The sequence below is a fragment of the Orycteropus afer genome, unplaced genomic scaffold (assembly GCF_000298275.1).
Source record: "Orycteropus afer afer isolate SDZICR_OR568_19922 unplaced genomic scaffold, OryAfe1.0 scaffold00286, whole genome shotgun sequence".
In the NCBI taxonomy this organism is placed as follows: Eukaryota; Metazoa; Chordata; class Mammalia; order Tubulidentata; family Orycteropodidae; genus Orycteropus; species Orycteropus afer.
This window is the reverse complement of record NW_006921873.1, coordinates 2,204,994-2,219,773: the sequence shown is the minus strand read 5'-3', so window position 1 is coordinate 2,219,773 and position 14,780 is coordinate 2,204,994. Positions and strand designations below refer to the sequence as shown.

Here is a 14,780-nt window from a genome sequence, read left to right as displayed (position 1 = left end):
CTGAAGGGTAACTAGCGGCCAGCGTCTCCTGGGTCTCACTAGGCTCTATCAGACCAGTAAATCTGGTCCTTTTTTTTTTATGATTTTGAGTTTTGTTTCACATTATTCTCCCACTCTATCCATGATCTCCTGTACTGATCTGTTTCTGAGTGGTTGACAGTGGTAGCTGGGCACCATCTGGTTCTTCTGGTTTCATGTATAGTATGTTACGCAATTGAGCTTGATGAGAGATTGCTGTTTTTAATAATAATAAAAAAATGATGGGGTTGGTTAACTTAGTTGACTTTTAAAATTTGTGCCAATAGACTTTGTCTTAATAAACTACTTTTCAATTAATTTAAAGGTACAAAGAAATGATGCATTCCTTGAAGAACATCATGATGGTAGTGGTGGAATCTATGATTAACAAGTTTGAAGAAGATGAGATACGAATTGAAGAGAGGCAGAAAAAAATCCAAAAGGAGAAAAGCAATAGTTACTGCACAGACAATTGCTCTGATAGTTATTCATCCTTCAACCAGGTGTGTTGTTTCATTTGGAGTTCATGTGTTGCAATGGTATTTAATAATCACCAGCTTCAAATAATTCTCTGTTAATCAGTTTTTTTTTTTTTTCAGAGTTTTAGTTTTAAGATTCAGAAGAAAAATTAACTGCAACATAAACTGATATTAAGGGTTTAGTTCATGAAATGATATAGAATTATATGGTCCATGTTGATTATATTTGAGACGATTTTTATTAAGGTAAAGTAATAAACTAATGGATTGTAAAATTAAAAAAAATAATTAATATTGAAACAAATATGCTTAAGCTTAGTTCAGCAAAACAGGCTTAATTCAACAAAACAGTTTATTCCCAATTAAAGTTTAGCTATGTGTAAGAAGAGTGTTGAGGTGGCATCTTCTGACCTTCTCTAACTTCACAAGGGGGAGAGAACCACTATTAGCAACCCAAGGCTTATTTCTGTGAAGCCAGAGAGGCCACCACCCTCCAGCCTTTTTACCAACAGTCCCCTCCCCCCCCAGCTCTCATTACTTCTCTGCTGGGTTTGATAATTTCTTGCAGTGGCCACACAGAACTCACAAACAATACGATTATGGGGTTTATTAGTGAAGTAACAGGTTACACTTCACATTTCAGGTTCAGGAAGAAGGTCAGGGTACAGTTCTTTGATCAGGAACAGTTTTGCTTCTGTTATGCCTGCAGTCACGCCTCTCTTAAGCCCTTGGCATCTCGGCTTGGCCTCTTCTCTGCTCAGGCAGGAGCTCAGTTTTCTTGCTCTGTGGACCAGTGCTCTGTTTCATGTCAGTCTCTCAGTTTTGCTGCTGTGGTCTGTCTACTGGTCACCTCTGCCGTTTTCTCAGTGCAGGTACCTTGGGTCCAAGGATGCACTCCACTCTAGAATATTCTCTATCTTGATGACAGTGAGATCCTCCTTTCTGCCTCTGGGGATGACAATCCCTCCATTAGGATTCCATATACCTTATTTCCATGGACGTACCCCTACAATGATGCCATGTACCTTATTTATGTTATTAGCAAGCTATCCACCCCCTTGGTGGGCCATGTTGTTGTTGTTATTTGCCATCGAGTCAGCCCTGACTCATAGCGACCCCTCCTTGGGTTTCCGAGGCAGTGTCACTACGGAAGTAGGAATGCCCGATCTTCCTTCCGAGGAGTGGCTGGTGGGTTTGAACCGTCAGCCTTCTGGTTAGCAGTCAAGTGCCTTAGGCACTATGCTACCAGAGCTCCTGGTGGGCCATAAGCACCTTATATTTGCATAGTTCCACCCAGTCATCTGGTGGGAATCATGAAGACCATGGCTAGAAGAGCCATACCAAGTAATCTACTGCACTATACTATATCATAGGGTGGTGTTGTTGTTATGTGCCATCGAGTCATCTCCGACTCATAGCGACCCCTCCTTGGGTTTCTGAGGCAGTATCACTACGGAAGTAGATTGCCCAGTCTTCCTTCCGAGATATTATAGGTTATATAGAGATAAAATGTGTCCCTTATGTAATCCCTGGATATGAAAGTTACTGTGAATTATGTTATTTTTAAAACATCAAACTTTTTTTTGATGTCAAGAGGGTTGAGATCTTCTAGTTTTTCCAACCAGGATATTAGAATCTTTGTCATTTGGCTACAGCAGTACTTAGAGAAAGGCCAGTGACTACATTAGTCCTGATTGAAGATAATGGAAATTAGCTAGACTAGAGCCCATACACGTGCCATGACTTTCCACTTTCAGGCCAAATGGAGTCTGTCTGATCTTACTATGAATGCTACCTGAAATTTGGTGTGAAACATTTTCACTTAATTAGCTATCATATAAGGAAAAGTAGATGTAGTCATATGCCAAACAGGGATTTGAAAAATCTGGATAAAACACAAAATATATATGTGTATTGGTCAGAGTTGAGACTACAGAATTAAAGGAAAAATAGTTTTGGAAGTATTCAAAACAGAACTTAAAACATTAGGCATCCATTACATGATATAGCAGGATTGTGATGAGTTATGAATTTGATAAGTCAGGTTGGTTGCCTGATTGAAGGAGGAAGTGACAAAGATTGTGAATTTTCTTCATGCTGTATCCCTTAACCATTCTATGGTGATGGACTATTTGGAGAAGCTGGGATATAGACATTTTTGTTTAATTTGATGCAATCAGATGGCTTGTTCAGTAGGTTAACTGAGCTGCTTCTTCAGATCAAGGACTTTCTGGAATTAAAAAGCACAGAAAAACCCAGCTTTAGGACTCTGGGGCTCACAAGATTATGCTTTTTTACTCATTTAATGAACCATCTAAATACATAGAAATTAAACACGAGAAAATGTGAAGCATTGTTAATTTGTTCTAAGAAGTACTAATCAGATTTAACTAGGATTGAATGAGTACCTGGAAATTGAGAGCTTGCTAAATCCCTAAGTGCTAAATTATTTCTAGTTCATTAGAATCATAGATTTTTGAAGAAATTCAAAGCTTTCATAGAGGTGGGATTATAACTTCAGAAGATATTCTTGCTTTTTATTTTGTTTTGTTTTGGTTCTTCAGAAGGGATCATGCTTTAAATTTCTATGGCTGTCTTTGCAATGTCCATTTCAAGTGTCTGATTTTCAAGTGTCTGTCCTATGAATATGACTGTTTTTCAGAAGTAGCTAACTGACCTCAAAGTGACCTATTCCCCCCCAAGAACTATGGAATCTGTGTACTTCTGGAATGATTGCCAGAACTTTCATGCAGTCTCTTTCAGTGTGGCCAACTTCTGTAAGATATTTGGAAATACCTTTGCTTAATAAAGAAGACTCTTTCATATCAAAGAGAGGCTGACTTAGAATGTTCGGAATTAAAAGTGTCTTTAAAGACATATCAGTTATTCATTATAATAAATACCCCTGCTCTTTTTGATTGAAGTCTTCAGAACTATAAGTGATTTGTGCTGGAAATTTGTCTTAATTTTTCTATGAATAATATTGAGTAAATAATTTTCACATTGCTACAGGCAGTCCCTGGTTATACATGATACCTGTTCCTAAGAGTGTCTTTAAGTCAAATTTGCAAGTAAGTTGGAACAGGTGTATAGAGTTCTTATTTGAACTTGCTTTAGTAGAAGGAAAGGCATGAAGCCACTTCAGTGATTTAAAAGCTGCACATGTGGCAGGTGAAGGTGATTTTGATGAAAAATTTGTTGCCTGTAGGCGTTGTTTTAGTTGTTTCAAAGTGATGGCAAATTTACCTGACACTAAAGGGCAACTGTGAGTAAATCAAATGTACTTCTTTTAGTTATTATTTGCAAAATAGTGCTAGTAAGATAGACATACTATCAGTTATTTAGATACCTTTATCTTGCTTACTTAGGACATGTCATCAGGAAAAAAACAATCACAAGAGAAAGGCTAACCACTCATCTGTCAGTTTGTCTTGCTGTGGTGACTTGCATGTTGCTGTGAGGCTGGAGGCTATGCCACCGTTATTTTGAGTACCAGCAGAGTCACCCAAGGAGCTCTGGTAGTGTAGTGCCTAAGGCACTTGACTGCTAACCAGAAGGCTGGTGGTTCAAACCCACCAGCCACTCCTTGGAAGGAAGAAGGGGCATTCTACTTCTGTAGTGATACTGCCTTGGAAACCCAAGGAGGGGTCACTATGAGTTGGGTCCGACTCAGTGGCATATAACAACAACAACAACAACAACAGAGTCACTCATGGATACATTTCAGTGAAAATTCCAGATTAAGACAGACTCAGAAGAAGGAAGGTGCTATCCAGTTGTCAAAGTAGTAGCCAGTGAAAACCTTATGAATAGTAGTGAAATGGTGTCTTCTGTATTACTGGAAAACTTTAGGAATAGTCCTGAAACACTGTTCTCTATAGTGCCAGAAGATGAACCCCTCAGGTCAGAAGGCACTCAAAATATGACCGGGGAAGAGCTGCCTCCTTAAATTAGAGTCGACCTTAATGATATGGATGGAGTAAAGCTTTTGGAACCTCCATTTGCTGATGGGGCGTGACACCAAATGGGAAGAAACAGCTCCAAATACTCATTAATATTTGCAACATGGAATGTATTAAGATTGAATCTAGGAAAATTGGAAATTGTAAAAAATGAGATGGGACACATAAATACCAATATCCTAAGCATTGGGGAGCTCTGGTAGCATAGTGGCTAAGACACTTGCCTGCTAACCAGACGGCTGGTGGTTCAAACCCACCAGCCACTCCTTGGAAGGAAGGTTGGGCAATCCTACTTCCGTAGTGATACTGCCTCGGAAACCCAAGGAGGGGTCGCTATGAGTCGGGTTTGAGGTTTGACTCGACGGCACATAACAACAACAACAACAACAGGCATTGGTGAGCTGAAATGGGCTGGTACTGGCCATTTTGAATCAGACAACCATATGATCTATTATGCCAGAATGACAAATTGAAGAAGAATGGTGTGGCATTCATTACAGAGAATGTTTCAAGATCTTTCTTAAAGTACAGTGCTGTCAGTGATAGGATGATATCCATAAGCCTACATATTAACATAAGTTAATACTACTATTACTCACATTTACCCACCAACTACCAAAGCCAAAGATGAAGAAATTGAAGATTTTTTACCAACTTCTTCAGTCTGAAACTGACCAAACATGCAATTAAGGTGTATTGATTATTACTAGTGATTAGAATGTGAAAGTTGGAAACAAAGAAGAATCACTGGTAGTTGGAAATATTGGCTTGGGTGATAGAAACGATGCTGGAAGTTGCATGATAGAATTTTATGAGACCAATAACCTATTCTTTGGAAATAACATTTTTTTCAATGACATAAACAGCAGCTATACATGGATCTTGCCAGATGGAATACACAGGAATCAGATCAGGTACATCTGTGGAAAGAGGCAATAGAGAAGCTCAATATCTTCAGCCAAAACAAGGTCAGGAGCTGACTGAGGAACAGACCATCAATTGCTTATATGCAAATTGAGGCTGAAGACAATTAAAACAAATCCATGAGAGTGAAAATATGACCTTGATTATATCCTACCTGAATTTAGAATTTGATGCATTGGACATCAGTGACTGAAAACCAGACAAGTTCTTGACATCAAGAACATCATACATGAAGAAAGCAAAAGGTTATAAGAAAGACAGGAATGGAAGAAAAGACCAAAATGGATGTCAGAAGAGACTTTGCAACTTGCTCTTGAATGGAGAGTAGCTAAGATAAATGGAAGAAATCACAAGATAACAGAGCTGAACAGAGGATTTCAAAGAGCAGCTTGAGAAGACAGAGTCAGTTATTACAATGAAATGTGCAAAGACCTGGAGTTAGAAAACCAAAAGGGAAGAGAATGCTCAGCATTTCTCAAGCTTAAAAAACTGAAGAAAAAATTCAAGCCTTGAGTTGCAATCTTGAAAGATTCTATGGGAAAAATACTGAATTATTCAGGAAGCATCAAAAGAAGATGGAAGGAATGCACAGAGTCACTGTAACAAAAATAATTGGTCAGTGTTCATCTATTTCAGGAGGTGGCATATGATCAAGAACCAGTGGTGTTGAAGGAAGAAGTAGAAGCTGCACTAATGGAACTGGTGAAAAACAGGGAATACCCATTGAGATGTTTCAGCAAACAGAAGCTTCACCTTCTCCGTTTGTGCCCCAGCCACCGTGCACAGTCTTCCGCACAGTCCCTGGCTAGCAGGGTGATTTTTAGGTTAATTCTTAAGTCCTACCACCACAGGAATCTGCGAGAGCGCTGTCTCTTTAAATATCCAAAATAGGCCACTTTTTAAACCTACAAAATGGCGGCACCCTCTGGACTGGCAGAAGTCCACAGCTCAGCCCACCTTTCTCTTCACCTTCTCTGTTTGTTCCCCAGCCACCGTGCACAGTCCTTTGTGCAGTCCCTGGCTAGCAGAGTGATTTTTAGGTTAGTTCTTAAGTCCTACCACCACAGGAATCTGTGAGAGTGCTGTCTCTTCAAATGTCCAAAATAGTCAAGCCGCTTTTTAAACCTACAAAATGGTGGCTTCCTCCGGATCGGCAAAAGTCCACAGCTCAGCCCACCTTTCTCTTCACCTTCTCCGTTTGTTCCCCAGCCACCGTGCACAGTCTTCCGTGCAGTCCCTGGCTAGCAGGGTGATTTTTGGGTTAATTCTTAGGTCCTACCACCACTTGGGAATCTCCAAGCCCTGTTGTCTGTGCCTTCAGGGTTGCTCAGGCCGCTGCCAGACTGCAGCTCCGTGTGTCTCCTTTTTTGGTATTTTCACACAAATTCTTCTGCTAGTTGGGGTTTAGTCCACTTTTGTATCCTTTCCTTCAGGGCTCAGGGGTCCAAGATTATCTTCTGTGTCTGTGTTAATTGGTTTCCCTTTTCTTTGTTGAAGAGCATCTGTGCAGTCCTTCTTCCTAGTCCACCATCTTGCCGGAACTCCTATGTTGACTGTTTTCTAATGTTGAACCATCTTTACATACCTTATAGGAATCCCACATGGTCGTAGTGTATATTTTTGATATAGTGTTTGATTCTGTTGGCTAGGATTTTGTTGAACATTTTTGTGTCTATCTTTATCAGGGATATTTGTGTGTAATTTTCCTTTCTAGTAGTGTCTCCTTGCCTGGTTTTGGTATCAGGGTTATGCTTGCTTCATAAAATGAATTTGGGAATATTTCATCATTTTCTATGTTCTGGAATAGTTTGTAGGAGGTCTGGACGCATAGTGCCTAAGGCATTTGACTGCTAACCAGAAGGTTGGCAATTCAAACTCACCAGCCACTCCACAGAAGGAAGACCAGGCAATCTATTTCTGTGAAGATTTACTACTTTGGAAACCCAAAGGGGTTTGCTGTGAGTCAGAATTGACTCGATGACAGTGAATTTGGTTTTATTTTTTGGAATAGTTTGTGCAGGCTTGGTGTCAGCTTTTCTTTGAATGTTTGGTAGAATTCTCTAGTGAAGTTGTCTGGGTCAGAACTTTTTTTGCTGGCAGTTTTTTAATGACCTGTTGAATTTCTTCTGTTATGGATCTGTTCAAATTTTCTGTGTTAGTTTAGGTAAGTAATTTGTTTGTAGAAATCTGTCCATTTCTTCTAGGTTTTCAAATTTGTTGGAGTGCAGTTCTTCATAGTTTCCTCATATTATCCTTTTTATTTAGGTTGGTTCTGTTGTGGTGTTGCCCATTTCATTTCTTACTTGTGTTATATACATCTTCTCCTATTCATTTGTTAAATTTCCCAGTAGTTTGTTGATTTTGTCAATCTTTTCTAAGAACTAACTTCTAGTCCTGTTGATTATGTATCCTTTTTCTGTTTCACTTATTTCTACTTGCATCTTAATTCTTTGTTTTCTTCTGGTGACTTTAGGCTTTTTTTTGTTGTTGTTCTTTCTAACTAGTGGAGACATTCGGTTAAAGTGTTGCTTTTAGCTCTTCTTTTTTATGTGTGTATTTATTTTTATAAATTGTTCTCTGAGCACTGCTTTTGCTCTGTCCCAAATTTTTGTATGTTGTTCTTTCATTCTTATTTGAGTCAAAGAATTTTTAAGTTCATTTTTTATTTCTTCATTACCCAGTAGTTTTTAAGGTGAGTTTTAATCAGTTTTCATGTGTTTGCTTTTTTTTTTTCTTCAACTTCCTCTTTTTGATTCCCAATTTTATAACATTGTGATCTGAGAAGATCTTGTTTGGTATTTTGATGTTTTTAAACTTATTGAGGCTTGCTTTGTGATCTAACTTATGATCTATTCTGGGGAATGTTCCATGTGCACATTTGCACATTTGCAAAGCAATGCATATTATGCTCTTGTTGGGTGAAATGGTCTGTATATATATGTAAGGTCAAGTTGGTTGATTGTATTGTTTAGTTATTTTGTGTCTTTATTGTGTTTCTTTCTGATTGATCTGTCCTTCATTCAATGTGTTGTATTGAAGTCTCCTAATATTACAGTGGGAGCTCTGGTAGCATAGTGGCTAAGGCACTTGACTGCTAACCAGAAGGCTGGCAGTTCAAACCCACCAGCCACTCCTCGGAAGGAAGATGGGGCAATCTACTTCCGTAGTGATACTGCCTCGGAAACCCAAGGAGGGGTCGCTATGAGTCGGGGCTGACTCGACGGCATATAACAACAACAACAACAACAATATTACTGTGGGAACTCTGGGAGCATAGTGCCTACGACACTTGACTACTAACCAGAAGGCTGGTGATTCAAACCCACCAGCCACTCCTCAGAAGGAAGATGGGGAAATCTACATCCGTAGTGATCTGCCTTGGAAACCCAAGGAGGGGTTGCTATGAGTTGGGTCTGACTCGATGGTGTAATGCAGAGCTGCTGAGACACCAGGACATGGAGTTGTTTCAGAGAAGCAGTTTATTAGGAATCCTGGGCAAGGTTCTCATGCCCTAGCATCAAGGCCAGAGAAGTCACACCCCCAGGCAGGGGAGACAGATTCTTATAGACACAGAGAGGACCTAATTGGGGACACTAAGGAAATGGTGGGGTGCAATTAGCTGTTGGCATGGGTCTGCACCTAATTAGCATGAGGGTGCTTCACAGGAGGAAGTTTGTCATCACGTGGGACTTTTCAGCCTAGGCAGATTTTGCCACCTCGGTTGTCTTATCTGGCTGTCTCATCAGGGCCTGACACCTGGAGGAAGCTGCCAACTGAAATGTTGGTGGCTTGGGTTTACTTCGGCCTAACATTCCAACCTCTTTTAATGGATAAAGGGCGACGTGATCCTCTTAGCTTCTTCCTGCTGAATAGGGTCGGAGAGGGGGAGAAGGGTTTCATAGGTTGGAGCCTGAAAAGTTGGGGTTGTCCGTTGGCAACTTGGTGTAAAGATGTAGTAGAAGTTGATCACTATGACCCGAGATATTTCTTCGAGTCGGCTTTGGAGAAACTTGAGGAGGCAAGGGGCAAAGAGAAAAAGGAGAGTTATTAGTACAAGCGGTCTGATAAGGGGTAATAGCCAGACAGTCAGTGGCGATTGGAACCATCCAAACAGTGAAGTCTCTGCGTTGTGCCGGTTGCATAGTTCTTCTTTTAGTCGAGTTAATGTGTTAATATTCTGTTCCACTAGCCCAGATTCATTGATATAATAACAGCATTCTTCTTCCAGGAAGATACAAATTCCACCTTCTGCCACTGTTAGTAGGTCTGGGGCTCTCCGGTTCTGCAAAGAAACTTGGGCTAAAGAGGTTGGTTGTCATTGGAGAGAGGCTAAGGAGTTTGCAGTGGTTTCAAGTGCAATTTCAAGGCAGGCTTGGAAGTCTTGAGCTGATATTATGCTGTGACTCAAGGCTCCGCCCGCCATTCCTACTGCTGCAATGGCAGAGGCTAGGCTAATACCTACCATGATGGGTAGTAAGGCAGCCCTTTTGATTCTAGTCTCTTGTAATAGTTGGGAGACTTCGGATTTTTCATACAGGGTAAGTTGGGGTATTATGGTTACTGTGAAGCAGTGACCTGGAGTGGTGGAATTTAAACACTTAGTTAAAGTTCCATTACACCAAAAGAAAATGCCAGGTGGTGCAGAGGTGATGGAAATATTCTGTGATGTTTGGTTAAAAGTTTTAGGTGCCCCAAAGGGTACGTGGGGTAGAGGGGTGGTGCAGGAATGGTTGGGGTGGGAGTAGGTAGTGATAGATTTAAATTGATAGGTACAGCTGCAAGTAAGGGTCGCTTGAGTGAAGCGCAAAGGAAGCAATGTGAAACATTGGGTAGAGTCTGAGTAGAATTGAGGAGAGATAGGGAATGTTGGATGATGTGTATCCAGGAAGGTTTCGGATAGGTCTGGACCTGTTTCGGGTTGAGAACTGTTTGGGGATCTCCTTGGATCTGTTTCTGTAGGTTATGTTCTTCTTGGGAAATATAAGTGAGAACTCGTGTAACGTTGCGGGGCGTGTGGACTGTTCATTCTATTTTGATGGTTCCTGCGGGTAAGGTGAAATACAGTTTTCTTATAACTCCGTCTGCCCACCTGTTGTCTTTTGGATCACTGATGCGGAGATGTAATGTTTTGGTTGTAGTGAAAACTTTGGTTCTAGTGAAAAATGTTCCAGCGTAATCTCTGGAACTATGTATTTTGCATGACCAATAATAACATCTACCATAGGTTGAGGAACTTTGGTTACGTTTGGGATTGGATTGGTTGTACGTAGAACAGAGATAGGGGAAATTACTGGGGGATACTGATTTTGGGGAAATGGGTATTTCTAGTTTTGACGTATTTGTTGGTGGGTAGTCTGCCTAGCCAGTATGTTGCGGGGATTTCTGTCCCTCCCAGACTGTAAATCTCCAGACATGGTTGGGTGGGAGTTCAGTATTGAGATTGGATGTGGATTCAGTATTAGGGTCAGGAAGACAAGGGGTCCAATTAAGATGGAGCTTAGTCGGACCCAGAATTTGGCATGTTTAGGAATCATGACTTGTCTGGGCCCTTTTGATACGGGAGAGGTGGTGCCACGAGGGGTCACCCAGGAGTTTTACTGCTGTGGGGGTGGTTAAGATGACAGTATGTGGTCCAGTCCAGCAAGGTTTCAGTGGCTCTGGGTGTAAAGTTTTCAGAAGTACTATGTCTCCGGGTTGTAGGTGAGTTGCTGTTGGTGGTCCTGGAGGATCAGTTCCTAAGGGTTGTGGTAGATACCTGTCTGCGTGTTCTTGCAATAGTTGCCTAAGGAGAGAAAGGTATAGGAGATAGGAAGCTAGGGGAGGAGGTTGTGTGGGTAAATTATGGTTTAGGAGGAAAGGTCGGCCTACATTAGTTCGAAAGGGCTGAGAAAGGTTGGTACTTTGGGAGTTGCTCTTATGCGTGCTAAGGCAAATGGAAGGAGGTCTATCCAAGATTTATAGAGCTCTAAGGAGCGTTTGGTAAGGTGAGTTTTGATAAGGCCGTTGGTTCTTTCGACTTTACCTAATGATTGAGGTTGGAAGGGGATATGGAGGTGCTAGTGGATCCCTAGGGAGGAGGAGACTTGTTGGGTAATTTGTGAAACAAAAACTGGCCCGTTGTCTGATTATATGGAGGATGGTAGTCCAAACTGTGGGACAGTGTGGGTTATTAAGATATTGGCTGCTGTAGTTGTAGTTTTATTTTTTGTGGGGAAGGCTTCCAGCCACCCGGTTAGGGTGTTTATAAGTGTGAAAAGGTATTTGAAAGATTTGTGAGACAGCATGTGAGTGAAATCGATTTGCCAATCCTGACCAGGTAGATGTCCTCTCATCTGATGAGTAGGGAAGGTTGGTTTAAGGTTTCCCTGGGGATTTGTGGATATGCAAACAGTGCAGGTGGAACAAACAGATTCGATAGAGGTGTTGAGTAAAGGTGTTATAAAAAGAGGTTGTAGGAAATGTTTCAGGGCTTTGGTTTCTATGTGGAGGGAATCATGAATCATATGAACAAGGGACTCTGCTTGGAAGTTAGGAAAGATGAATCTGTTATGAAGGAAGAGCCATCCTTCGGGGGAGCGAGTCCCTCCTTTTTTCGCCCAGTGTGTCTATTCTCCAGGGGTATACTGCTGATGGATGGAGGGGAGTGAGAGGAACAGGATGGGGGTTGGTGGGTTCGGAGAGTCTCTGGTAAGGTTTTGGGCTGTGGAATCTGCCTTGTTGTTGCCTTGGGTAACTAAGGAATTGTCAGTTTGATGTCCTTTACAGTGTATGATAGCCACTTTGGATGGTAGCTGCAGGGCATTTAGGAGTTGGAGAATGAGCTTGGTGTTAATTATGGGGGACTCTTTGGCTATTAGAAACCCTCGTTGTTCCCATATAGGGCAGTGTGCTATAAGGAATGCGTATTTGGAATCCATGTAAATGTTAGCCGCCCATCCCTTTGCTAAGTGCAAGGCCCTGGTGAGGGCGACTAATTTGGCTTTCTGAGATGAGGTGCTTTCAGGGAGAGTGTGGGCTTCTACAATATCAGTCAGGGTGACAATGACATATGCTGCCCTATGTTGCCCATGGGAGTCTACAGCCGAGCTGCTGTCAACAAAGAGGGTGATATCTGGGTGTGTTAAGGGCTGGTCAGATAAGGAGTTAGGAGAAGTAGGTAAGTTGTCTAGAATTTCTGTGCAAGAGTGGGAGTGTGGTGGGTCATGGGTTGGTAGCAGTGTGGTTGGGTTGAGGGGTGGAGACTGGGCCAAATGAACATCGGGATTCTCGATAAAGGTAAGGTGGAAGAGTGGGAGGTGAGATGGGGACAGGAGGGAAAGGGAATGGTGGTATAAAAGGTCTTTTATTCTGTGTGAGGAAAATACATGAAGAGGGCAGTGGAGGGTTAATTTGAATGCTTCCTGTGTAAGAACTGCCTCTGCCGCTAGTGTTCTTAAGCAGGGTTGCCATCCTCGTATTGTGGGATCTAGATGTTTGGATAGGTTGGTTATGGGGGAGGGAAGGGACCGTGAGGTTGGGTAAGGACTCCAAGAGCCATCCTTTGGCACTCGTCGGTGGATAAAGAAAAAGGTTTGGTAGGATTAGGGAGATGAAGAGGTGGAGATTGTAAAAGGTGTTCTTCAGGGTGGTGAAGGCGGCCTTAATGAGTTGCGGTGATTGAAGGGGACCAATGGGTGTGTCTTTGGCTGCATCGTAGAGGGGCTTGGCCAGAAGGGAAAAGTTAGGGATCCAATGTCTAAAGAACCCTACTAGTCCAAGGAATGATAGGATTTGGTCGGCAGAGGTAGGGGGTACTAGGTCTCGTATTACTTGCTTTCTATCCAGGGTGAGTTCCCGGGTGGTGGGTGTTAGCCTGAAGCCAAGGTAAATAACAGAAGGAGTAGATAACTGGACTTTAGAGGGTGAAACCCGGTACCCCTTTTTTGCTAGGAAGTTTAAAAGAGTGGCAGTGTGTGTAGTCGAATGTTTTAAGGAGGGGCTACATAGGAGAAGGTCATCGACGTATTGTAAGAGAACGGATGGGGAGAGGTTGCAGTCTAGTAGGTCTCTAGCCACTGCCTGTCCGAAGTGAGTCCAACTTCGGGATAGTTGGACTATCCCTGAATCCTTGTGGGAGGACTGTCCATGTGAGCTGGGAGGAAGTGTGGGTGTTGGGATCTTCCCAGGTGAAGGCAAAAAGGTTGTAAGTAACACTTGGGGTCTAGAGGGATTGTGAAAAAGGCATCCTTGATATCTAAAACTGAAAAATGAGTGGTAGTAGGGGGAATATTGGAGAGTAAGTTATAAGGGTTAGGGACTACGGGATGTAGGGGAACTATGGCATTGTTAATAAGACAAAGGTCTTGGACTAAGTGGTAGGACCCGTTAGGTTTCTTTACTGATAATGATAAAATAGGGGTATTGCCTGGGGATTGGGTGGGGATTAAGAGTCCTTTAGATAAGAAGTGCTGTATAAGAGGTTTCAGGCCGTGTTGGTGTGTGTGAGAGATGGGAAATTGGGGTTTGGATGGAAACTGTGTGGGATCCTTTAAATGTACCATGACAGGGGGGTAATGAGAGGCAATGGATGAGGAAGAGGTATCCCATACGCATGGATCAACAAGGTCAGGGGACATGGGGAAAGCTGGTGCTTGCGGGGAGGTAGTAGTTAGTGATAGCAGGAGATAGACAGAGTGATCCTGAGCCCAAGTTAGAGTGGTTTTAATTTTTGCAAGGAAATCTCATCCCAAAAGGGGGGTAGGGCAGGTTAGTATAATGAGAAATGAGTGTGAGAGAATTTTGTTATCTATTAAACAGGTGATGGGGCCTGTCATGGGGGGGGTTTGAGGGTTGCCCGTTAATTGCCATAACAGATACTGAGGAAGGGAAACATGGCCCCGAGAAGGAGGGGAGTACAGAATAGGTAGCCCCTGTATCAATCAAAAAAGAGATTGACTTACCTGCTACCTTGATAGTGACCCTGGGCTCAGCTAGAGCGATTGGGGTTGTTGAGTCTGGGCTCCTTCAGTCGTCAGTGGCCAGGCCTAAGATTGTCAACAGCGGGTTAGTGGATGGGGATGATGGCCCTCCGTGCTTTGGCACAGAGGGACAGTCACTCTTCCAATGTCCTTTCAAACCACATGCTGGACATGGGCCGGGGGCCAGTCGGGGCTGAGGGCAGGATTTGGCCCAGTGCCCTTCCTTACCGCACTTGAAGCAGGATGGGGGAGCCATGGAGGTAGTGGAGGAAGGAGGTCTTCTGTCACTATGTGCTGGCTTCAGGGCTGCTAGCAAGGCATTGGACCTGCAAGGCGGCCTTCTGGCGGGTCCTGGCTTCCCTATCTGCCTCCGCTTTCTCCTCCCCGGTGTTAAAGACTTTAAAGGCCATATTTACTAAGTCTCTGATGGGAGTTTGGGG

General features: G+C 42.6%; 1 protein-coding gene across 1 annotated transcript in view; it reads left to right on the top strand.

The window, feature by feature from the left end:
- The window catches only part of TBC1D32 (TBC1 domain family member 32), a 350,348-nt gene that overhangs the window by 55,961 nt on the left and 279,607 nt on the right, over positions 1 to 14,780 (top strand). Inside the window, exon 3 of the mRNA XM_042782292.1 lies at positions 344 to 521. Coding sequence (XP_042638226.1) covers positions 344 to 521 — 178 coding nt within the window. The remainder of the gene's footprint in view (positions 1 to 343; positions 522 to 14,780) is intronic.